This window comes from Patagioenas fasciata, chromosome 4, assembly GCF_037038585.1.
Source record: "Patagioenas fasciata isolate bPatFas1 chromosome 4, bPatFas1.hap1, whole genome shotgun sequence".
Taxonomy (NCBI): Eukaryota; Metazoa; Chordata; class Aves; order Columbiformes; family Columbidae; genus Patagioenas; species Patagioenas fasciata.
Window position 1 is genome coordinate 7,659,237 of NC_092523.1, and position 27,064 is coordinate 7,686,300.

Genomic DNA, 27,064 nt, shown 5'->3' on the forward strand with positions numbered 1-27,064 from the left:
ATTATAAAGTGGAAACAGAGGAACCTGGGAAAAAAAATATAAATGTATAATAAAAGGAGTAAGTAAAACAGGCAACAGTGGGAAGCTGCAGAATGCAAGATGTAGATATTCCTAAACTTAACTCTAACATCTCTGTGTTTATCCGCATTTGCAGGACCAGCCTAGCCTAGTGTGATAACGTTGCAAATGTCTTTGAGTCTTTGCAAGATTTATCTCCTGGAAGAAAATTACCTTTTAAATGTTTCAGCCCTACAGAGAATACAGTGTGCATAATAAAATTTCTGATATTTCGTTCATTCCAAAAGGAACCTACTCCAATCAACCCTCCTGTTCAATATCTGTGCTGCATGTTTGTAAAATCACAGTGTGCTGTAAAAGTTTTGTGGGCTGACTGTAAACATATTCTATTGAATGGCGTTACTCAAAAATCCTTTTCCTAGTTGGTAGCCACAACTTTTTATAAGCCATGTGTTTCATTCATTTTATATTCATTCATAATAACAGTTATTTGAGCATTAAAACTTGCAGTCAGGACAGTTTCTGGCACATTGTGTTTTGTTATATGTGTGTACACCTCAATTTTAGATAATATTAAAACATTGGTAAGTTTTCTTTGTAGAAAGGTGAGGAACAGAAATAGCAGCAAACACATTTGAGGAACCATAGACACATTTACTGCATATATATAGACAATGATATAATTTACATTATGGTCAGCAGTGTTAACTTCGAGATATTTGTCACATGAGGAACATACAACCAGTCGGCTTTAAAATCTCGGAAAGCACTCTTCATTAAGTTCTGAGGTTTTCTAGTAGTATCCACATTTCTGAATTTTTCTAGTAACTTTGCTGGCTGAGTGTCCTCATGACAGCTATTCTCATTTTTCGAGGAAAAAAGAAGAGACATTTTCATGTATTCATAAGTTTCAAGACAAGTTTGCTCAGTTATACTATTGCCACACCACAAACATCTGAACACTCTGATTTATGTAAGTAGTTTCTGAAGAAATGCATGTTAAACATGTTTAGAAAGACAACAAAAATGCCAATAAATTATAAAAACATAATTTAGAGAAAAGCTTAATGTCTAGGTATAAATAGCTGTAGATCAACAAATTACAGTATTTAAGAACGTTACTAGTTTAGATTTTGTCATTGAAAGATTTTTATGTGTGTATTTCCAAATGTCTTCTCTTCTGCCACTAGAGGGTACTCCAAGAACTTATAGTATATTTATAGCCAGGCTTTATCTGGAGTTTCTCGGTCTGTAAATGATCAAGTACTGTTGTCATACTAAAATTTAGGAATTTAACCCCCCAAAATCTTTATATTAAACAACAACTTTCAAAACCAGTCTAATATACCTTTTCAGCAGAATAGTGCAGCATACCCAAATTATAAGGAACATTGACTGACATGTAGTTTAGATTTAATTAAACTTATCCTACTTTTAAATTATCTAAATTATCATCTTTTCTTTATTTCAGACACAATTCTCTGGTTCACATCCTGTTTCTTCATCCAGATTTGGACAAGGGTTCCCATTATTGGCAGGGTGAAGAAGTACAAAACGAGTTCTGATCTTGGTCCCTGTTTTGCTGCAAGGACCTCGACAGAGACCCCAGGAAGACCATTGGGAAACCTCACAGTCCAGTGGTGTTTCTGCAATATACACAAGAAAAAGGTAACTTTACATAAATTTGTGCTTAAGGCAAATACATAGTTGGCAAAACATTAAGGGATGATGATCAAATACTGTCCTATCAAAAAATGCATGTGATATTAATACAATCCAAATGTTGTCTCATAAATAAAAATGTTTGTTTTCAGCTCCTAAGCTCATCAACACTGGTATTATTATATTATTATCATCATTATTGCAGTCGAGACACTGAGGTATTATTAATCTGAACATATAGAATTGCTATTTAAAAAACCCCTATGGTTAAAATCATTACATTCAAAAGATCGATTTACAAAACATTACTGTCAATTTTATAACTAATTTGCCTTTGCATGGCTTACTAAAAACACTGAGTCTAAAGCATTTCTCTCATTTATTTTGGTATATTTATATTTCTTTGCAGATAGAGATTGTTCCTGTAGTTGTTCATACTGAACTCCATTCCACTTCAGAAGTAGAAAAGTCCAGTTTTGTAATCATTAAATCATCTTCCTCTTGTTTAGTGTGTATGTTACAGTTCCCTTTGCCAACAAAGATGTTCCATCACTAGAAGCTTTTTAATGTTAAAAGGGTTTTCAATGTAGTTTTAATTTACTGCAAGAAAATAAGTCAGAAACTCTGAAGTACTTTCCATAATGTATGCTTCCATTTAAAATACCTTTCGTAAAAACATAGGTGACTACTTCTTAGTAGGTTAAATGAGGGTATTGCTTGTCACCAGAAATTACATGAAAACTATGAATTACAGAACTTGTGGGTAAAATAGGTGTCCACAAAATTGGCTTTAAATGCCATACTAAATGTGTGACCTCAGGTATAATTTTCTGGTATTACAATGGAACTCCCCACTTCTATTGTGATCACTCGTTCCCATGTTTCTAGAGGGAATGAGTGACAGTTTCACCTGTACTCTGGATTTTGGAATATGTTTTAAAATAGACTGATTTACTGGTGAATATACAATCAAGTGGGAATATATGATTAAAAACTATTTTTGAAACACCATACTTTACACGTGTTATTTTAAATTTACATGCTAAAGAGGGCCAAGTATTCTTTTCAAAAATTGCGGGAAAGGTCCATGACTGCAAATGAGGTATGTAGCACTCACTTTGAATATTTCTCGTTTACTAATAGAAATACATTCAAAAACTATACATTGATAGAGAAATACATTTGTTAAAGTATAAATCATGCATTATTCACTGTGTAGGGAATGAGTTTAGTTTTAGTGGCTGTGAGGTGACCTCAGCACAGAGCTAGAGACACGTAATCTTCAGACATTCTGGAGAAGCTCTTGGAACACAGCAGCTCTTCTAGGAATACAGTGGAGATTTCATCTACTGCTGTCTCCCAGTATTTAGGAAGTCAGTCTTCTTATTTTTAACCCTTTGTCTTACACTTTGTAAAAATCCACAAGAAAAGTATAAGGAGAAAATTTTGGTGGGCATTGTCCAACTGCTCTATTTCCCTTAGAGCAAATATTATGTTAGTTATGTGTCTGTTAATCCGAAGATTTGAATATTACCCTTAAGACTGACTTGAATCAGTAGTTTACATGTCTTCCTACCTAAACAAAGTTATTAGCAAATGTTTTTCAGAAAGAAAAATGAGTGAGAACATTATTTTTGTTGCCAGGATGTGTGTTTCTATCACAAATATGTCCAAATCAATTGAATTATACCGATTCTTATTGCACGTAACTATCAAACCCTCTGACCCAGAAAGATGCAACAATAATAGTTCTTTTGCTCTATCATGTAAAAACTAAAGGATTAATATTAACTTCAAAGTTGCAAAGCATTTGGGAACCCTGATTCTGACCAAGTGTTGTTTCTTTCTCATAAAATTCACTGATCTACCCCAATAATAAGGCTTAAGTAACCCTCACTGTGGATATAACCCGGACCTTTGAACCATAGTTCAAACATGCAATCCTTTCCTCATTCTTCCCAGGATTCTCTTTTATGTCAACTGGCTTGTTTTATTTCCCATGTTTGAGTCTGGAAACTATTCCTGTGCAGACAGGATAATATTCTGCCCAATCACCTGCCAGATTTCAATGTATTTTCTTGAGAGAATGAAAATAACGGCATTGAGCATATCAAAGTACTTAGCACTTACCTGAGACAGAGTCTATTACTTCATTGCTTTTAGCTGGAAGATTAAAATAAGGTGCAGAAAGACCCAGCTGGTTTTTCCTTAATTTCACCATTTTTACATGAGCAATAGGTGGCAAAATTTTGAGTTTGGGATAATAAAATGAGTTTGCTGGGTGACTTGGAGATGAACAAGTGATCTGTGAAGTAAAAAGGGGAACCTTATAGAAACCACATCATATTAACAAGAAGATAACTGTAAAATCACGTTTACACACCATGCTATTACTTTTTTGGCAAGTAAAATGCATATAACCGGTTTATATGAACCTCAATTCACACAACTACTGCTGGTAATCCCAGAATTTTTAATTTTTATGCATAATGCTTTAAGACTGGGCACAATGATTTGTGCCAACCTTTAGATAGAGGACTGCAGTGGGAGGTACTGAAACTCAGCAATGTACAGAATGGTTTGATAGGAAGCGGAAAATGTTACTGAAAGGAAGAACACAAGAGTATTACATAATAATGTTATGTCTGCTATAGCAGCTGTAACATGTATAAAGGAGGCCAAATGTACTGTTTCTCAGCTTCTCTGTTCCTTTTCTCATTACTCATTAGCACAGCATTTAGCTCTAGAAAAACTGACCTTAAAGGAAGGATTAATGGAATGCTCATAGCATTCAAAACATTTGAATCCCCACCATCCTTAATGGACCAAAGCAAGTATGAGGCATATAGAGTAGCAAACAAGCAAAAGAGACTGAAAGTGGGGTCACTGCAGTAGTGATGGAGATCTCTGCTTTCCCTCAGCTCCTTCCCCTGAAATGTCACAGTCTCAGGTTTCAGCAATGTTTTGAACTAAAAACTCCTCCCCACAACAGTATTCACTACTAAGAATTTTCCTGTCTAGATGCATATTTAGGAATGCCAGGACTTTTGTGAATATTTTTATTTTCCTGGTGTTTTAAGAATCGTTAAAATAATATTAAAATAGTCAGCTTTTACATAAAAATACTTTAAATATAGAGAAAATTTTCATGAACCATTTGCATATACCTGATACATTTGAAAGATATAGAAAATAAACCAAAGCAATAAGGTCATCAGCTATGTAATAAATCCATACATAGACATTATCAGCACTCCAAAATACTGAAATAAGTTTCACAAGAGTCTGTCCTGTAGTCATAAGGTCTTTTTAAATGGAGGACCCAAAACATACAGGTATGAAGTTCTAAACTATGTACATGCACCTACCTCTGTAACTGTGTCCTGTGGAATAGTGGCAAAGTTTGGGGAGGAAAATGTGAAACCACTATCAGTTCCAGCATCATATGGAAATAGATCTACTGCCACTTCTTCCATCCAGTGATCTCCTTCACAGAGATTTAGGCTGTCAATACCCACAAACCAGTCAGGGCTTGGAACAATTCGTACAACAAATGAGACCTAATGAAACAAAATCCATCAGGATTGCATCACTTATTAGGAAATGCTCCAGTCCTGCTTATGGTCATTTTAACTTAAAATTTTTGAAAGAAAGGTCATTATGCTCTTCTACTTTCTAGAAGCTGCAAAGTGCTCCCTGCAACGTGCCATCCTTTTTAGTAACTCTTTGCTTTATATTGTTTCTAAAAGCGAGAACTCAAATATTTAATTTTGTGTGCTAGTGACATAAAATAAACTTTGAAAATGAATATGTGCATTTACTTACTAAAGGATGTCTTGGATGCACTTCTAATTCAGTGGAGGTTTGTCCTGTACCACTGGAAATGGCAGGAGCAGAGAAGATTCCATGTACACTCTGAATTTTCTCTCCAGCTTCTTCTATTTCTTTCATTAATACCCACGCTTCACCCTTTTCAGCAAAATCCCGTACACCATTGCTGGCATATTCATTTTTTTTCCACATGCTGTAGTCAGAACTATGAGTAACACCTATTTGAGTGAATACATGGCATGACATAAAAGTCTGGTTTAGATTGTCTTTATTTCTTCAATTTATTGGTTTTATTTCTGAGGTTTAGAAAAATGTGTATAAAAATGAGTGAACACTGAAACATTTGGCTTATCACTGTTTATTTCAGCTGCAGCCAATTGAAAACAGAATCCAATTGAAAACAGTTGGAGATTTTTGAAAGCATTGTGGATACTTCAATTTCTGCATTTCAGTATAACTTCAGCTATTTATTTCCCCTTTTCATTTCCCCTTTTCATTAGTTATCTTCAAATTGACTATTAAGAAGAAGAGAAAAAAAAACAATATCACAGATTTATCTGTTCTTAAAACTTACCTAACATTGATGACCACTGTGCTGGGGGCCTATAAAGTGGATACTGCTTAGGGAAAGCAGTCTGACTCCATTTCCCTGTGAATATAATGCTGTACTTGGCAAGTTCCTCTGTCGCGCAAATAGAATCATCACCCACAGGCAAGCTGCTGGCATAACCCAGGATTGTTACAAGGAACGTCCAGATAACTTTACAGGAGCAGTAGACAAACATCAGGTTTTCCATTCCCTTCCACACACACAAAAAAAGACATATTAGTCACTTTAAACTCAAAATTGAATAAGAGTTACATAATAAAATGTAACCTACTGTAAGTTATAACCCAAAAGAAAGCATTTATCTGAAACATTAAAAATTATTATGCTTCTAAAAACATTATTATAGTGCTTTCAGGTTTGATATTTCCATGCTATATACTACAAATCTGTAACTCTACCTGGGACAAGTGTTTCTCATGAATATAAAAATATCTTAACCTCGTCCATAGTACTACCTCTGAGAAAAATCTGTTTCTGATTTTCTTTTGAAATCTTATTAGAGCCACATCTTGAATTAATTAGAGTAGCAACTGTTTCTGTGGAAAACATTAGTGTTATATATTTTCTTCTAAAGATTAAATTGCAGGTTACGTTGCCAAAAGAAATGATTTATTTTAATTTTGTATTCTACAAAGGCTGTTTTATGGCATAACATTTAAAGTCAAATACATTTCATATTTATATAAATTACTTTGCTGTCATAACTTGTGCATTAAAAATACATTGTAATTACTTCAGATTGTTTAAGCTACATAGTTGTTAAAAAACAATATTTTTTTAAAGTTGCTGTCATAGGTTGTACAAATTTTGCTTTTAAATGACTATGGTAATTGCATCAGACTGTTGAACTCCAGCAATTGTTTAAAATAACAGCCTTAAAAACTTACTTTTAAATGCTTTTGTCCTCTGAGAAAACTGTAAAAATATAACTCAAACTCTAATAATATATTAATTTGTAAAAAGAGCTGTGAATACTCACTAAATGTTTCCTCTGGAGCACTGGTAGGGGGAGAGCACCTGCTTTTGCTGGCAGCTGAGTTGGTCTGCAAGAGAAGACAGTAGGAGTCTTGCTATTTATGCCTGAAGAGGGTCCCTTTGGTCCAACAATTATTGTAATCTTTAGACTTTCCAGGTTTGCAAAAAGCATGCCATCTTCTCCTCTGCAATCTTTTTGGATGGACTACCAGAGGTTTCCTGTCTGTCAACTGGTTCAGGTTCCTATCAGAAGACTGTGATGCCGAATAGAAGAAAAGCTTTAAAAAAATACCTTGGATTCTTAGCAACAGTTCGAGTTTTCTGGTGCCTTTACAGTTCTCTGCTCTTATTAATGCCTCCAAGCTATACAAATGAACCAATTCCAGCACTGAAATAGTTCTGGTGAATACACTTTAAATGAGAAGCATGTTTTCTTGTAAGTTTTATTGTCTGACAGATGCTCCTTCCAAACATTTACAGAGAGCTTGCTCACTCTCACACACCATATGTATGTGTTCAAATAAAAGGGGTGAGGCAGCTAAAAAAGTCAAGAGGAAAAAAAAGTTAGCATTTCATAATTGCACATACTCACACAGACTGTGTCTCCTGCAAATGTGAATTAAAGTAGCACAGTGTATATTTTTGTGTTCTACAGTACCGTATGCTGGATGATGAAAGGGCTCTGTAACATTGTGGTTTCTTTGGAAAGAGTGGTTTTGGGAAGCTCTGAAATTTTTCTTAGCTGTCTTCAGAGTAAAAACCCCAAATAAAAATGTTATTATTACAGTTAAAACATACATCCTCTGAAGTGCAGTACATAGACATACATCACAAATATTATTTAAATTGTCTATGAAATATTATGCATAATACAGTAACCCAATTAATAAATAATGTTTCATATTTATTTTCAATTATTTCCCCACCAACTTTTAAATAAGGCTGATCAGAAAAGGAAATTGAGTTGAAAACTTTACAGTGAGCCATGAAGAAAGTCTTTCATCCAGGCTTCTTTTGAAATTGTGAGGAATGTCACTTAATTACTTCCACAGATCTCCAATATGATGGTACAGCATATGGGGAAAACAAACAAACAAACACCCCGTCATTCTTCAGATTAAAGTCCCAGGCCATCATAGGTATATAGATTAAGTGACATGCTATCATCCACCAGGAGGGAGTTACCAGACAACCAATTTGAGCTTTGTGGCACTTTAACTGGAAAATTATCCTTCCCTTCTGCCCCATACCCCATGGTAAATCAACAAGAAAAGCCAAGAGGATGTCTGACTGAAATTTCCATTGATTATTCTCCTGGCAAAATGGAATCTATTGCAAGTTTCAACATAGATGGATTGAACACCCATAACCAGAATTCCTGTATATCTTGATATAATATAGGAATTCTGTAGCAGGTTAAGGCATCTGGACATAGGCATGCCCGTTATTTCTAAGGCTCTTTCCTCCATCCTATGCTAATGCAATATTTTCCATGATTTATTTCTGTCCCAGGAGCCAGACTCCATCAAGAAAAAGAGCAAGGAGACTTTGTGGGTACTTTTATACAAGTTCTTTGAGTGTTTGTTGAAGGATGGTATTTGAATTACATCCAGCTCACTCCCTCCTGTGCACAGAATTCCGTATCCGCAGGTTCCGAGTCTATTTATATGAGAAGTGGATGATCTTTCCAGCCCAGGCAGCCTTCTAGAAGAACTGTACAAAAGTCCCACAAGTTTTAAAGTATATTGCTCACTGTTAAAATTACTTAAGGCTTACTTATTTATTACTAAGTAGATTTAAACTTCAGTAGGTTTTGTTGTTTATCCTCACAATGACTGAACCAGCTAACTTCACATGTTGAAACATGCTGTCACACTTCCAAAACAACACTTAAAATGAGAACAAATCATTTAGCTCCAGATCCAGCACAGAATTATTTAATATATCAAACTAGCCTTTTCCTTTCGAAGAAAAATTACTGCCAAAAGGAACATCACCAGACTAGATCATTCTGGTTCCATGACTACACGTTATGAATGTGTCCAGGAACAGGACAATACATGCAGGCTGCATAACTTGGCACAGCTATTACAAGAAAAACTTACTAAGTGATAAAAGAAACTGAACCATTGGAAGTCATTAACTTGGGAAGTCATTTGAGGTTTCCAAGTGCAGAGTAGACAAACAAATATCAAAAATCACAAAAGTTGTGGTTGATTCTTCCCTTGGAATAGGAGTACATGATGCTTTGTATTGAGCATCCAAGTGGCTTTCGGTTTATCCTTCTAGAGCTCTATTACTCCAACTTCTTGAGGTTATCGTGGTCTTCAACATCAAATACGAGGTTAATGGAATACAACTGAGTCTAGAACTTTTGTTTTCCTACCTTACCAGTGTGGGAACGAGATACTTTGAAGCATTTTAGTTTGAAAAAACAAAGATGGATTCTTTCCTCAAAGACTGCAGATACTTACAGGGAAACTGGATTAGAGTTCTTATACTTGTTCTCTGATCCTAGTCCAAAATGAAGGTTTTCTTCCTTACCATTCCTGCATTGGACCTTTCCCTGTTTATAGGGAGGGTCGTAACCATGAGGGCCCTACCATGATCAGTTTCTCAGGAAGGATTAAAATCTTCAGGACTGACAGCTTCATTCTTTGTTGGATTCATAAGGAAATTGTTGGACAAAATATAGTGACTGTAAATTCATTTAATTATCTTCTCTCCCCACTCCCCCAGCCTCAGAGCTGAAGGAAAGTGAAAACAGAGAAAAACATACAGAGTAATGTTGTCAGAAACCACCACCTTGAGGATCCCAGTCCTATTTCTTTAAATGGAAACTGTGCTAAGCATCATCAGTCTCTGACATTGTGAAGGACATTAAAACAACAAATGTATCTCATAGATAGGAAAAAATAATAAATAAAATAAAATAAAATAAAATAAAATAAAATAAAATAAAATAAAATAAAATAAAATAAAATAAAATAAAATATCTCTCCACAGATTTCCACTCAATGAATTACTTTCATGGCTGGGAAACCACAGACACCAAATTTCTGTGGGCCAGCAGTTGCAGAAAAAAAATTGCTGTGGGATAAGAACCTATGCTTGCATTCCTTCTTCAGTCTCTATGTCCCATTAGAAAGCAGCTGAAAACTCATGGAAAACTGGAAAAAAAACCCCTTCAATTTAGACACTATTTTGCCCATATACAAAATTAGAGTTTTTCCTTCCTCTTTCAAAGCAAAATAGCTTTTATTTTTCAAGTTTGTGTCTCTTCAGGTACACCTACTTTCTATCCACATGCATACCTCTATAATGTCTGAATGCTAGAGGCAGCAGGCATAGAAAGCTTGTTTTACAGAAGCATCGGTGCTAACGTGCCTTGTGTTTCATTTTGCTTGCAGAAGTGTGCAGCTGCTTCTGTTTCTCGTCAATCATACAACGGTCTTACAGTTCCTGCAGGCTTTACCAAGATTCGCGAGATGAAAGCTGGAAAGTATAAAACAAAAAAGGTATCCAGTTATTTTTGGTCTTCAAATAACAGTCATAACTGTGTCTAAAATGCCCTGTATTTTTGCTAACCAAAAAGAAGTCATAAAACAAGAAAACAAGGAAAAAAAGCCCTATTTATAAATATACAGTCAATAGCATGTTGATTCTCAAATCATTTACAGCATACAAAACATTTATATGAACACATTTAGGCTATCACACAGGAATACACCACATTAAAAGGGTGTAAATTCCATTGTGATTAGTCAGAGAATAATTTAGCCCTTTCTCTGATAAGCAACAAGATTGGCATGATTAGTTATGACTTTTCTATTAAACTGTAAGGTGAAGAGAAAGGAGATTTCAGTAAAATGATTGATCTGAAGTTAGTTTGCCCACCTTTATTCAGAACAGAAGCTCCAGAAATTCCGTATTAATATTCCTGAAGTATTAGCACACATTACAATTTTACAAAACCAATTTCTGTTTTGCTGGTAAGGAGTATATTTGCAACTTTGATATTCACAGACTGTTTAATATGCTTATGACTAGCTAGCACCTCTTTGTCTACCAAGAAAAACATAATGTTGTGTTACTTAAGAAGGATTATACACCCATACTTTCACTCCTGTAGTTACCATGGATACACAGATGATTATGGACACTCAGCAATGCCAAAAGGTTTATGTTCACTTAACACCCTCTGAGCTTTAAGTTGTAAAATCTCTAGTACCAAATTGGCAAGGAGTAGAATATTTTATTATGGAGAAATTGTGGTGTTGGTTCAGAAGTTTTTATAAAATTAAGTATTTACATAGGAGAATTAAGCATTCCCAATATTGGATGGTGCAACAGTAGTGACAGCAGCTTTAGTCTCTATTTATCTGTTGGGATAAAAAATTAGTTTCCAGATTGAGGTGCTTAAAATTAGTGTACACGTACGAACTAGATATGTAAACTGCCACTATATACAATATATTATGGAGTCAATAGAATCTAGAGAACTATTCAGCTAACCCTTTAACCCATATCTATATTTGACCAAAAGAATAACTGCTAAGTAGCTCTCTGGTCTCCAATAACTGTACTGATAAGCTCTCCATTGATCAGATACCCAGCTCTCATATAAGCATCTACACGTAAATAAGACACCTCTGGCTTTTGCTGAATCCCAAGCCAAACAGACTCCACTAGATGTTACCTCTGACCACTATAATCAAGGTTCAACCTGCTAGTAGGGAATTGCAAATTTACTCTGTATTTTGAGTTTAGAAATTCCCTTTGTAAGTGTGTCTGGTTTGGGGTTGAGGGTGATTTTTTTGAGGTTTTGGGTTTTGTTTTTTTTAATTCAGAGGTCACTGTGAATTCAAGCCAAGATGAGAAAAGGATAAAGAAAAATCACAGTTTTATTGACCACGATGACACCAATCAGCAACAAAAAGCTCCTCTGTCATCTGCATTGTTCTGTCATCTGTAATTAAGTCACTTCTAGTACTGAAAAACCTACTATGTGGGCCAGCACTAGATAACCAAATCAAGGCTCCCTACAACTAGAGACTATGCTTCTCTTTGGACTTGTTTAGCATATCTATTTTAATTTCTTGTTCCACCGTTTCCAATATGAAGAGGTTTGGGGGTTTTTTGTCGGATTTAATTCTTCTCACATCCTGATGTTTCTAATGGAATTGTCTTTATTTCCAACCCTCACTTGTTAATAAATTCAATAGTTTTCTATTACATCATATATAGTATTTAAGATAGTTTTCCATACAAAGGTTTAAGAAGAAAACTGAAAACTGGCTAAGGAAAATGGGGACAAAACTACAGCAGGATAATTAGAAGAATAAAAATTTGTTCTTGTTATGTGGAAAATATGGATTGCATCTGCCAACAAATCCAATCTTCCTATTATATCTTTCACTTCACTTGTGAAATGGAAGGAACCTGTACCACTGATGTTTGCATTTTTGTTTGCCATTGAAATTCCACTGGATTTGAACACTAAATAATTCTATTCATACCACTACAAAGAATGACTTTCTAAGACCAATTTGATGCTTTCTTTGCCTTGTAGAAATGTCAGTCCTCTATCTCTGTGGCAACACTGTAGAAGACCACCAAATTATATTTCTAAAATAGTCACTATCAAGACCACTCTTTGCTTACATTATTTACTGCTCCACAGTCAGTTTTGTTGATTTCTCTTGTATTTTTTTCAAAGGTCTTAAATATATTAAGTGATATTTGTGGAGTTATTAGAGTTACATCTTTAATTCATGTGAATAATGAGATACTGTAAAAAATGCATTGATCTTTTCTGGGAAGCCATCCATATAACACAGTCTGCACATAGCCCTAATTTAGTAAAAGATCCATTATTTGCCACCATAGCACAGTATCTTCTTCCCACCCCAATACTGGTGAGGAATCAATAAAGACTTCAGAATAGAATTGGAATGAGGTGTCATTGTCCACTGACAGTGAGACCACATTTTTGGGACAAAGATAAATTTCTTACCTTCCACCATGGAATTTTAGGGTAATCAGTATAAATTTCTTGTTTACATGTATAATTCTGTCATCATTCTTTAGCTTGGTTGTAACACAATCTAATCACAGTAAGAAAAACTATGACTCTCCAATTTAATGACAGGTGATTTTAAAAGATTATGTCATTTGAAAGCAAAAGATAAAGACCTCAGGCACTTGTAGTATTGCATTCAGCATTTGTTAGACCTCATCTAGAATGTTATATCCAGTATTGTCCTCCACCCACTTAACCTCCATACAAGACACTGATAAAAGGCTTCCAAGGGAACTTGACAGTGGCCTTCCAGTGCCTATAAGGAGGTCATCAAGAAGATGGAGCTAGACTCTTCACAGTGGTGAGGGAGGACAAGTGACAATGGGCATAAATTGAAGCAAGAGAGGTTCAAACTGGATAGAAGGAAAAACGTTTTCACCATCATAACAGTCAAGCAGTGGAGCAGTTGGCCCAAAGATACAATGCAATCTCCCTCCTTGGAGGCTTTAAAACAAGACTGGATAAGGCCTTGAGCAACCTGATCTAATCTCAAAGTTGACCCTGCTTTGAGTAGGAGATTGGACTAGAGACCTCCTGAGGTCCCTTATAACCTGAACTATTGTATATTATATTATTAAGAAAATTTGCTTCTGATCTTATTTCAATGCTTCAGGTAACAGCAAAAAGCTTTGACCTGTCTAATAATTTCATAGGTTTTCTCCACATCTGGGATTTCTTTTTCATAAGTAAAACCGGGAATATAATTGCAAAAGTAAGGTATATAAAGGAGGAGCATGTAGTGCTGAGTTCTATGGATGACATGAATACATGTCTATGCCATACAATGGAATTTAGTGCAGGATTCCCTGAGTTAGCGCCAACCAATCTCTCTTCAATGCACAGAAGGAAACTTCTGACAGAATTACCAACTCTGACAGCAGAAAAAGAAAGTAGCTTTCATGACATACATACCCAATAGCACAAAAGGTCTTAAAATTAGTACAGAGCAGAAGAAACCAGAAATAAGACGTTACTGTTTCTGACCACAGGCCAGTATGTCTTGTCTACTACAAACAACTTGCTCTTCTCCAGAAATAATGGATGAAATAAAATGTTCTATTTGCCCTTTCATTCACAAAAACTCAGGTGAATGCGAAATGTAGGAACAATTTTTTTCTAATTCAGTATTTTTGCCAGTATTGCAGAAAATGATATTAAAAAAAACAAACAAACAACAACAACAAAATGCCAAGAAGACGACATTTTCTCTTTTGAAACTGAAGAAAGCTGCTGTTTAAATAATGGGCTATATAATTTATTGTAATTTTTACTGCTGTTGCAGATTCCTGCATTATTAATAATCATAAATGCCTGAATTTTATTTATCAATTATTACAGTGAAAAAGTGAACCTAAAGAGATTACCAATTTAAGTTTTCTCCTTTATATTCTGTATTAACTACAAATTAAGGATAAATGAATATCATTTTGTATTTCAGGAAGCCATAGTGCTCATTTACTTCTTTTACTTCTGAAACTAAATCAATGTCGAGTATCATGCTAGGAGGCACTGTATTGCCAGAAATGCTCAAATGGATTTTTAATTCTGAAGCACTGGTATAAATATGAATTAGCATCAGCAGAAACACACTACAATTATGCCAATGTGAACATAATCAGAGTCTGACCTAGTCTTCCAAAAGATGTAAAGCTCATATTGTAATTTCTTTTGTCAATAGAAAAGCCATTTCCCAGAACACATTTTAAATAACCACTCTGAATTTTGTTTGCAGATTCAATTAAGAAAAGATATTATTCTTCACTTCATGTCCTAACCTGTTCTTCAAAGTTACAATGCAGTTTACTGAATATATTTTCAGTTGTGGGTTCTGAGAAGCAATTCTAGCAGTTGTCAGGAAAACATTTCATACTTCTGAATAAAATGCATTATTCGAAACAAAGGAAAAAAAAATGCAATAAAGTATTACAGTTACCCTTAAAACTAAGAGTAAATAAGCAAAGAACTGGGGCAAGACTTCAGTGATCATTTACATTTTTCTTTTTCTCAGTCCTCATGTTTAGTTCACTATATGAGCACTAGTAGCCCTGTATGATCATTATGCCCTATATGATCATTAGAATATGACACATTTCTAACTGTCGCTATAATTACTATAATAGAAAAAGCCAGAACAGTCAAAATCAAAAATATAAAAGCACTGATTTACTCATCGAAAAAATGGGCCCAAAGTTCTGTAATGAATGCTCAGTAAAAGCAACAGAAACTAAGCCCTAATCTTGGATGTATATAGGATGTAAAATCATGTTCTTTAATTTTGACTCAGTAAATCTATGTGATCAGCACAAACATTTATTCCTAAATGTTTTGTGAACAATATTTAACAAATTTATTTTATGGAATCATAGAAACACCAGCTGGGAGACACCTTGAAGATCTCTTGTCCAACCTCTTACGCAAAGCGAGGCTGTCACCTCACTAGTCCAGGCCGGTTCTACCTTTGGCTGAGCCATGAAAAGCACCATGGGTGATGATTTCCACCACCTCCACGGGTTACCAGTTCCAGTGGTGCGGTACCACACTCCTGTGGAAAAGCTTCTCCCCCTCCGCAATCTGAACTTCCCAAGGTGACGTCTGTGGTTACTGCAGCATCTACCATCGCCAAGCAGATTCTTGGCTTTGCTGTCTTTGCTTCAAGTGCTTGCAGGCTGCTATTAGATTGCCCTTGACCTCCTTCTTAATAAACAAGCTCAGATCCCTCAGCCTCTCCTCATCTGCCATGTACTTTAGTCCGGCTTGTCTCGACAGCCCTCCACTGCACCCTCTCCAGTCTCTTAGTATCCCTCTTGATTTGGGAATGACCACGGTGTTCAGTGTGGCCTCACCAGTGGTGAGTACAAGGTGTCTCAGTCTGCTGGCCTTGCAGCTCCTGATGCAGCCCAGTCTGCATTTTGCTTTACTCACGATGAGAGCATGCCACTTGCTTTCATTCACCTTGGTGTCCTCAGTAATCCCCAGCTTCTCTTCAGCATTGCTGCTATTTAGCCAGGTGGTTCTCATCTTGAGTTAATGCACAGGGTTATTTTGATCCAGGGGCAGAACTATGGACTCCTTATTGAAGTTTTTGATTTTGGCTGCCTCTTCAAGACCATGAAGGTCTACCTGGAGAGCAGATTCACTGTCTTGTCAGCCACTCTGCTGATTTAGTATTGTCATCAAATTCACTATGGGTACCCTGTTGCATCAGGTGCTATACGTTTATAGAATACTCTAGTATGATATAAAGAAAAAGCTTTTACCTTTTTGTTAAGTGTGAATCCTCTGCCTTTTCTGGAAATCATAGAGCCTTTCTCTGGGACTTCTCCTTTTAACAAGCCTTTGACAGGTACCAATACTCTGTTTAACACATTTCTGTTGCATCTCCTACTTTTCACATTCACTATTTTGAAAACTACATCAGCATTTGCTTTCCCTGCTGTTGTAGTGCAGAAGCAGATGTCTTTATCTTATTAGTGATTTTGACACTTCTCTTGGCTAAGTAACTTTATGTAAATCAGATTGTATAAGCAGCTTACTACTTGTGAGTAAAATAGTCAGAGATACCATAATGCCGACAGCGAAAGAATTCTCAGAAGCATCAATCTGTCAAACTTTGGATCATCCCCAGCAGCAATATCAATATTTGTCCTTTAATAATTACCCCAGTGTTATAAAAACTGATATAAATACAAACAGCCATTTCATTGCATCTGCAGGTAAGTAGATCTTTCCTGACTCTCAGTGTGAGAAGCTGCCTTTACAGATGCTTACAATGGTGACAGTACTGCCTGAGCTGCCTTTTTCCCCATTATTATAGAACAAAATATTTCTGAAAACAACAGTTTGTAAAATCTACTGTCAAGTGCCTCGTAATTTATGATGGTAAATCTACACGTTACATCACAAACCTCAAACCATTATCACAGGAATCGCATAATTTCACAGTACCAACTTATTTAAACACTTTCTTTTTTGGATACCTCAACAAAAAGCCATCAAATATTGCAAATCAGACAACCAGAACTATACTTACTACCAACCATTACTCTCTTACACCAATCCATCAGCATCTCAGCTAGTTAGTGTAATATAACAGATATTAACAAAGCAAACAGATTGGCTCAATAAAGACAACGCAGATAGGATTTAGGATACAATGCTGCTGCAAAGCATGTGGCATTTGGACTTCAGTTCATGTTCAGTAACACTGCCAATTATCCCAAAACAGGGAGGAAAGCAGGTTAAAAATAAAAATGCAAAATCCTTTCTGCTCAGTTTACATAGGGTTCAATGTCTTTTGTTGACAGTTTGGTCCTGTAGCTTATACATTTGTTTTCCTTGATTGTACTAGTATTGCTCAAGGATATAGAACATCAGAGAACCTGGCTCACTGTATGGGGGCCCACACGTCTATGAATTTGTATTGTCAAAACACAGATTTTATAAATAAATGATGTCTTAAAGAGAATAGAAAATATTCTTTGCAGCATGTATTATATGGTATTTGCTTTCTTGGAGAACAGAAATGTTTGATTTTAGCATCTAGGGATAGAAAAGCAGGCAAAAGTTGAGGGAAACAGAAAAAGCGTTATAGCATGCTCTTAAATCTCTCGCACTAACCAGGCACTAGTTGTCATCACTAATTAGATCAACTTCAAGAGTTTAAACAGCAAGCTCCTTTTTCCATGGTTTCTAGTCCCTTGTAGTAGCTATTTGTCTCCTTCTACTAGCAAGACTGGCCAAATAAATTACGCAAGGGATAATTTACTAATATTTCTGTAGTCATTTCCAAAGAAGGAAGAGAAGCCCTCCATCCCAGAAAGTTGATATATAAACATTTGCTTTTATGAGGTTTGGAGTCTCTGAGGTCTGAGCCTTGAGGTACCACTAACCAATCTTATTATGAGTGCACCCCAAAACACTACAGTAATTCTAATCTCTGTGTTTTCTTAGAGCACAGGCAACCCCTTAATATACAGCAAATGTAGATCTTCTGCATGATGCAGATAAATAAAAGTTTTGAAAACAAATTTCCCCCCGTTTTCTATTTCCTTTCAGAATGAGCCTCTCCTTCCAGCTGCTCTGGAGTCCAGAGGCCTTCCTGGGCTGCAGCAACCTCCACAGGGTCCCTCGGGGGCTCCAGGAATGCAGCCTCTCCTTGACCTCTGAGGCTTGGCTGTAGATCTGCTCCTCAGCAACAGGCAAGCCATGTGCTCGGTCAGGAGGCTCTCAGTCCACATGCAGACACTGCAATCTCCTCCTCTCCCTCCCTCCCGGCCACCTGACACGACTGCCACAGCCAGGAAAAGCAAATCAGAAGCAAAAAAAAACCCACCACCATAAAAGAGAGACTAAGCCATGAACAAAAGACTCAATTTTGTCATGTCATGAAGGCAAGAAACAGTGCAAACTGGAGACGCTCTGTACTGCCTCCATCTAAACTGCAAACTTTTAAGGCTCAGACGTGCACCCCATTCATTTTCCTGCTTCATGTAAGACCTAAAATGAGACCTGGACTCATCAGCTCTCCTTAGGCCCTGGTTTCTGGGGAGAGAAGATGAAGGTTTATGAGCCAGAATGGTTCAGGCTTACGCTCATCTTTCGGAATCTGGATGGCACTAGCATAGCCCAGAACAAGGATGATATAAATCACACAGAGTCACAGAATGTCAGGGATTGGAAGGGACCTCGAAAGCTCATCCAGTGCAATCCCCCTGCCGGAGCAGGAACACCCAGATGAGGTTCCACAGGAAGGTGTCCAGGCGGGTTTGAATGTCTGCAGAGTAGGAGACTCCACAACCCCCCTGGGCAGCCTGGGCCAGTGTCTGTCACCCTCATCGAAAAGAAGCTTCTTTTCAAATACTTGTATTAGGCAATATAGAATAGAGCAGATGGATAGATCTTACAAAATAATTAAAAATGTGTCCACCTCTTTGTCTGACCTCTCGAGTCACCTCTCAAAGATGTTGTTGAATAATTGTCTGCCCACCTTCTAACACTGTTAACTGTTACCATGGCACCTGTCTGCTTCCTAAAATAATAAATCACATGATTAATTCCAATCTGCGCAGATGAAAAGCAAAGCATAACTTTAGAAAGTTTCTTCAGGAAAACTCAGTGAAAGAGTTGGCTATTACTGAATGTAGGCCTTTTTTTGTAGGAACATGATGTTATTATGGGCTGAAGTTCTCACTTGAAGCAGGAACAGTCCCTGGGATGTGCCCCTGTTGGATGCGAGGGGAGAAAATAAACAAGAAATAGGAAACTAACCCTTTTGGTGATATGAATGGCTCTCCCATAACCACACCTCACCTTTTTTGTAAGCTCTTCTCTGGCTCTGTCAGATATCAAAAACTTTATCAGTTATGAAAATCTACAGAAAACTGAGAAATTACAAACTCTATTTTCTGCAGTTTACCATCTTCAACATCGCTTAATCATGAAAGACATTACCAATGGTGGGATTCACCGTGGCCTGTGTGTCAGTCCTTACCCTATTCATATCCATACACAATGGATAAATTAGATTCATCATGTCTTCATGACATCTTCTCATAGAAAGGCCTTTTCCTTGCTGTTTTCCTTCAGATACATTGTAAAGTCTTCCTGAAGCTACCTTGAAAATCCATTCTGCTCTACTGGTTTTTTATTCACGGTAACAAATATCTTGCCATATACCAAGTCATTGATGTTCATGCACAAAATGCCATGGATTGCTCTATTTTTCTATAGAGACTTTCCACATGCCATTTATAGTGATTTTTCACTAAAACCCACTGTGGTACTGCCATTAGGAAGCCATTGACAGTATTTAGGATATATGTCAGGTTGCATCAGCCTTTAATGAAACAGTTTTCCAACTCTTACTTTCACATAATAACAGCCATTCATTAGCTCCATACACTTCTGAACAGATAAAGATTATTTATTTAAAAAGTTTTTAAAATCCCCATAAGTAGACGTTTGTAAGATCTGTAGATATCTTATTTTCTCTTCCCAGCCTTCCCATTTCTCAAGGGAAATCCAAGAGAGAGGTTTCAGATCTCAGATCAGAGAACACAGAAAACATCCCACCTTTTATCCCCACCTGAAACAGTGTTTCTCTAGAGCAACTAGAACAGAAATCTCTGGTAGAACACCACAAATATTGTACACTTTTATAAACCTTCCTCCTTCGATTTATCCATCAGACTAGCAGACTCTGAAGGGTTGTATTATGATATCACAAATCCTCTTGGCAGTAACATTTGGAAAATTAAGAACTATCTTAATTTTCTAGAGTAAAAGAAGACTCTCTTGAGTCATCCACAGTATTTGATACAAGTCATCAAAGCTCTAAGTTTTCAGTCAGAGAAAAAGATAGGGAAATGATGTGGATTGAGGATTTTTTCTCTCAGGAACATGACAAAAAATACTAGAAACTTACTACAGCTATCTCAGCTCTGAGGTTCTAGAAAAAAAAGAAACAAATAAAAGAACACATAAAATCCAGATACAACAAAACAATTTTTTGGTCTAAAATCCATATACATTTTTCCTGTTGCATTACTAACCTCTGACCCTATCCAATGCATGTGGGTGTTTTCAGTATCTGTTGTTTATATCCTGTATTTTTAACTCTGATGTAATATTTCAGGACATTAAAAGGCTATTAGAGCAACAATGGGCCTTCTTTTTTTCCAGCATTCTTTCGCTGACCTCTCTTGATTAATGCTCCTGTGTGTTTATTACTTAAGTATGTCAGCATTACCAATGCAGAAAAATAGGGAGGATAGCTAGATAGCTTCAAAAATCTTGGACGTCCACAGTTGTCACATGGAGTGTTTTGGGCTTTTGATTTTTTTTTTTTTCCATAGATATAGCAATAAAAGTAGTTCATTTCATATTTTGGAAAAGTAAATATTTAGGTTAGAATATCAGTTCCCAGAGCACTTCTCATATGCCCATGATATTTCTCTGGAAAATGTAAGAATGACAAAATCGATTCACTCAAAAGAATGAAACAGAAGTTTGTGGATTCAGTAGTTCCAGGAGATCTTTGAAACCTGGCTGAACCTCTCAATCGTATTTGTTCTTTAAAAGTTTAATCTCTCTTTCACCTTATTGCACGGAAGTGTATCTAATTTCACAACAGCTTTTCATTTTACTCACATACTTAGTAAGACTGAAATGAGACATTTTATCTTTCATTTTCTCATCGTATGGAAAATTCATGAAAATGTGAGAGCAATGCAGCGCATGGAAAATTGTTGCTTTGTCTTATAAACCCGGCCAAGAGAGGTTCGGAATATTTACAAAAATAATCCCAGAATGCAGCAATCTTTTCAAAGTTGGACAGGTGCTAAGTATTTTGTTTTGTTAAGTTGGCTAACCTTCCAGGAATCAAGTATATGCCTTTTCAAGCTAGTTTTAACTGTTTCTACCCAGCTTTTCAGTGAGCTACTTCAAAAAGTCTTACCATACTTTTCAGATGACCAAATCTGCTTGCTAATACTAACTCTTCAAGCAAGGGCATCACTATTGTCCACCTGTGCAGAGAGAAATCCAATTACTTATAAACTTGTTAGCTTGTTTTGATTCTAAGAATCAAGACATCAACATTTTAGCTCAGGTGTCATCTTTGGAAGCAAATTTCCCATTCAATCCCATTCAATAATGCTTTTGTTCATATTATGGACTTGGACCCCACACAAACTGGATTTTGGAATGAAAGTGAGTAGAAGGTGAGCTCTGGCAAGAATTCAGCCCACACCATAACTAGAGCCAGCCCAGCATTAAAACCTCCTGAAATGTGTGAATGCCAGATCCTTAGTACAGACTCTTTCATTTTATCAATCTGCTTATACTGGTCTGCGCTACTTGCTAAGGTGGACACAGTTTCTAACTGGTCTTTGATTTCACAGACCCTCAGAAGATGCAGAACCAAATTCTAAAGTGATTTAGTCACCTAAAATGTAATTAAAATGCATATAGGATTTAAGGATGTGATCTTCTTTGGGACTTAAGAAAATGTCTTTAATTGCTTATCTGCATCTTTAAATGCCTAAGTGTCTTTGAAAATCAGAACCTTATATTTCTGTGCTGCAGTTCCAATATCTTAAAATGAGGATAAGTAATAATATCCAATTTGACAGAATCTGATGAGGATAAATAGATCAAAAATTGTGAGCTGCTCAAATCACGAAATAAGAGGGTTGAATCAATCCATAACATAGATTGCTTTCATATCTCAGATCAAGGTTAAACAAAGGCTAAAGCTCTGCATGCATGATTTGCAAATGCAGTTATGCTAATAGCGTGATGATCCTAATTAGATGATCAGCTGCATATCTGACTTTTGATAATAAGTCCTAATGTGACTTGCTAATCAATGTCAGATATGGGAATAGAATGTAGAATTTCTGACTTGTGAATCCATGCACTAATTGCTAAACCAGACTGCCTCCCTAATGTCATCCATTTCAAAATGTTCTGTCTCCTGCTTCTACTCATCTCGTGTATCATTTGAACAGCATTTTGTGGATCACCAGACTGTTAAGACCAGAAGAATCCACTAAAATCACATTATCCAACCTCTAAATAATAAGGGCCAAAGAATTTATTGTTATTTCATATTGGGAAATTATTTTTTTCTTTTTACCATAAATTAACATTAGCAGTCTTAATTTTTTACTAAGCTACAGAACATTTTTTTCAAAGACATCTAATTTTGATTGCAAGATTCCAAATGATGATGAATTTGTCACTTTCCATGAGAAGAAATGTCAATTATCAATTGCCATCAGTGTAGTGAGATGTTCAAAAATGAGGTCAGATTCATCCTAGTTTTAAAAATTGCATTTAATTGACGGCTTAAATGTTTCTGACTTCTGATTTCAGCCACAGTAATACGCTGTAATGCCTTCGACTGCTAGATTAAAGATTCCTACATCTCAGATCACAGATTGCTGTATAAAGGAGATTATGAAAGAAAATTAATCACTTTAATCATATCGCTTAATTCACTGTGGGAAGTAGCTCAGCTAAGAAAATAATAGAATTATTTTAGCTTTGGCTGGTTTGGTTTTCTTTTTAGCTTAGCTATAGTACAGAAAAATCTTCAAAGGAACTATTACAAAAACAGATTTTAAAGTGAAACTGAAACATTTGCCTGGATTCACTCTTCTTTCCAATGGACAATCCCTGTATTCTATACCTGAAAAGCAGGGAGGGGGGAAACAAAAAAAAAGTGCGTCAGCTATTTCTTTGGGTTTTGTCAACACATCAGAAAATCATCTTAACAACTGGGATACCATTAATTAGCTCACTGGGATAAATATAGCTTTCAAAGCAAAATAGGGTACTGTGGAATTTCCATACACAATAAATCATTACCCCCTCAACAGACGTATGTTCGAATTAACAAAACTGAAGAAGTGCACAAAGCTGGCATGACAGGACACTGAATCAAAGCTTTGTCTATATAAAAGTGTTACATGAAATAGTACCAAAATTTTATATCAGGATAATGCTTGTGTATAAAATTGCTAGCAATTGAAAATATTAATGTAAAACTGAAGATTAAGAACTTAGAGAAAAGACAGAAAGTATTTTTCCTTCTAAATGCATAGTACTACATACAACATTACGTTACATATTTGCAAAAACAAAATCTATGAAAAAATCTGTTATACCTGTATTTAATTTTATCTCTAACAATTATTATTAGATTGTGGCCTAATTGTAATGTGATGTATTTTTTTCATCTTATGCAAAATTTTACTGTGGGGAAGGAAAAAAGAGCACAAAGTTTCTCATTTTAAAAGTGAGTGTTTGCTGTGGCAGCTGCAGCTTTGGCTTTATGTCATAGTTTGAGCTCTCAAAGGGCACAGAAAGGAACAATAACAGCCACTATGGCCCCAAACTTATCACCTCCGAAATACCAATTTAGACAGGAAGAAAACAAGATTGAGTTTCTTGTCTAGCAAAAAACTTTCACTAAAGAAAAAACACATATTAAATTAAATAGTTAAGCCATTGTTAATTAACCAAATTCTAGAAAATAAAATAATACATTTCAAGTAATTTTGAAAAGGTCTGATTTTCCTTTTCTCCTTTCTTTCCTTTTCCCCAGGAAAGTCTGTGTGATAAAGAACTATACAAGCAGAAGTTCAGCTCCCACAGAGGAAAAAATCCACCATTTAATTCTTTGGAATACGTATGTGTACTAAAATATTCCATCTAGATAGCAGTAATATCCACAGTATAAATTACAGAATAATATAAGAACATTGATCTATCATGAACTTTCAACTCCTCACCTTTGCTCTGCTCAAGAAACCATTCCTCCTGGGACGAGTGGAACTGTACCAGACAGTCAGAAATCCGCCAAAAGTGAGAGTTCTACGAGACTGAACAAAACCTTGATTTGCAAAGCAAAAATAACGGGAAAAAAAAAAAATCTATAGGGAAGTTCTGCAGAGTAAAGGGAGGGAAGGTTTCTCCCATTCTTTTCCTAAATGGAACATTCATTTTTTAGGATTTTTTTTTCCTTATTAAAACACGTAAAATAAAATAAATGTTAAAATCCTGTCAAGACTAAATACTACCAACTCTGGCGCAGAAAATGGAAAAGAATGGACCACAAATAAGCAGTTAACCAGCCTTAATCACAGCTCTTAACTGTATACTGGGAAGTGCTCAGTGTTGCAAGGTTAGTATATAAATTTGAATGGAATTGAATTAGATCACATATTAAATAATAAATGAGCAACCAGAAAACAGTTAGTTCCTCTGAAAACGAAAATTTTAATAGCTTAAATAATTAAAGGTCAAGAAGTTTTATTTAAATAAAGTAAAACCACTTTGTGCCCTGTATTAATATATCTGGTAGTTCCAGTGATTAATATTCTAGAGAAGCAACATCTTTGTTCAAGTTTCATTATGCTACAGCATGAAAACTAGCAACATCCATCCTATTATTATCCTTCCAGCACACTCTCAGCCAAACCAGAGATACGAGTTATGTTCCTAATATTTACAAGATTAAAAATAAAACACGTTCGAATTTTTTCTCTGCTGGCAAACGAAAAAAGATCGCCTATTTTAAAATGCTGCCTTCTAGAAAATCCCCAAAAGGCAGACACATTTTTGCATGAATTAAACAGAATTATTTTGTATCTAATTAAAACTCTGAAACCACTGCTTACTTACCAAATTTGACCTTGGTGCTGAGGGATAACAAAAGATGTAATATTTCCTTTGTCCATCCATTATAGACACACATCAAATATTGCAGAGGGAGCATCTGGTTTTAAGAGGCACTTACTTTGGAATGACAAAATCAGACATTTAATGTACTGAAGTGATACATTTTGATTTCTCTTACTGGCCTTCACAATTATCATCAGTATCTCTATAGTGTGTTTTTCCTGTTCTGCCAAACAAACCATATTTCTGTTAATTATATGACTAAATGGCTCATTCCGAACTTAATACCTCCTAAAGCCATCAGCAGATGTTCCCTTTATAATCATTGATGTCATTCCGTAAATGATTGAAAAGGAGACGGTAAATGGAGTGCTGAACGCTAACTTTGGCGTTCTTGTCTAAGTTTAGCTGTTTAACAGGAGTGCATCTGGCCTGCCTCAGCAAAACAGGCTGTCTCCATCAACAGGGACGCTTCCAAAAGTGAATTCATCCTGCTAAAAAATACACAGATGAAACAATCACATCACACTCCTCACCATCTCTAGAGGCAGCCTATCTAGCCCAGGCAAAATTGCTGCCTTTGAAATAGCAAACAGGTGAGATTGATGTCATCTTTTAGCTGACTAGGATGACAAGCTGCAGGTCAGAGGCAGTTTGTAGTTTCAGCTGATGTTTCATTAAGATCAGGAACCTGCCAGCTGTTGCCAGGAGGAAAGGTCTTTCTTCATGGCAATACTTCTCTCAGCCACTTCCACAGGTGGCCTCCCAATCAAATTCAGCAGGCGCATGAAGTCAGAGATAAATATTCTTAGACTGACGATGCTCACTTTGAAGCCAAAATCAACAGTAATAAAGTTATCTCACTTATGAGGTCAATATAAGTATTTAATGCAATATTTTTAAAACACAGAGGACACAGAGCAGAGAGGCAATGGGAGGAAAAAGGATTTACTTGGACTGTCAATTGTACCCTTTAAGAATACCATGTCTTTTCTCTTATTTTTCTTGCTCTTCTATCAATCTGTACCACAATTTACTACTGAACGAGTTTGCAGGAGAAAAAAAAAAAACTGTTTTCCCCCTAAATAGCTACCAGCATGTTCTTTCTCTATAAATCCTAGTGAGATCCTCAGTGGTGGCATAACTGTTAACAAATACAGAAAGTGATATGGAATAGCTCCATTTCCCCAGCATATTAAAACTACAGTTGTCAGCATTTAATGTCTCTGATATCCTTAACCCCCTACAAGTTGTGGAATTAGCTAAAGCTTTGCCTCTAGGTATCCCATCAGGATGCTCCAATACAGAGATTTACATTCAGTGTAACTCTCTAGGAGTAAAATATCTTTTTTGACATCCTTAATGCGTCATAATAACTGCAAATTTATTGTATCAAGCATTAACCACTTTCTCCTTCATACATGCCTGGAGCAAGGAAGAAACACCACTATTATCATAAGTATGCTACACTGAATGAACAAATATGCAGAAGCCTTACTGCATACTTCAATCACTTACATTATTTTTAAATGATATAATTTTAAAATATGTTCTTTTTAGAATCATAAAAGAAAATTGAACAGATGGTTTGAGCTTAATTTAGAGTAATTTGTCTGTTAAAATACACTGCATTGCTAGTGAGTTTTCATTAGAGCACTAACTCATTACAAGGGAGTTGTAATTTATTGGGTAGAGTGAAA

The 27,064-nt window shown here is 35.9% G+C and overlaps 1 protein-coding gene across 3 annotated transcripts; it reads right to left on the reverse strand.

Moving 5' to 3' along the window:
* Positions 1 to 651: 651 nt before the first annotated feature.
* SPON2 (spondin 2) lies at positions 652 to 25,715 on the reverse strand. Of its 3 annotated transcripts, XM_071808471.1 has the most exons (9): positions 25,368 to 25,715; positions 24,476 to 24,565; positions 10,484 to 10,591; positions 7,101 to 7,164; positions 6,086 to 6,311; positions 5,506 to 5,729; positions 5,049 to 5,240; positions 3,811 to 3,985; positions 652 to 1,664 (listed from the first exon to the last, which is right to left on the reverse strand). In XM_071808471.1, the coding sequence occupies exons 5-9, from the start codon at positions 6,306 to 6,308 to the stop codon at positions 1,486 to 1,488; spliced, it is 993 nt and encodes a 330-aa protein (XP_071664572.1). In that variant the 5' UTR covers positions 6,309 to 6,311; positions 7,101 to 7,164; positions 10,484 to 10,591; positions 24,476 to 24,565; positions 25,368 to 25,715; the 3' UTR covers positions 652 to 1,485. The 3 variants fall into 3 exon arrangements, with proteins under 3 accessions (XP_071664572.1, XP_065693799.1, XP_065693797.1); XM_065837727.2 differs by lacking the exons at positions 10,484 to 10,591; positions 24,476 to 24,565; positions 25,368 to 25,715 and adding an exon at positions 10,411 to 10,429; XM_065837725.2 differs by lacking the exons at positions 10,484 to 10,591; positions 24,476 to 24,565; positions 25,368 to 25,715 and having other exon boundaries at positions 7,101 to 8,514.
* Between the last annotated feature and the right edge of the window lie 1,349 nt (positions 25,716 to 27,064).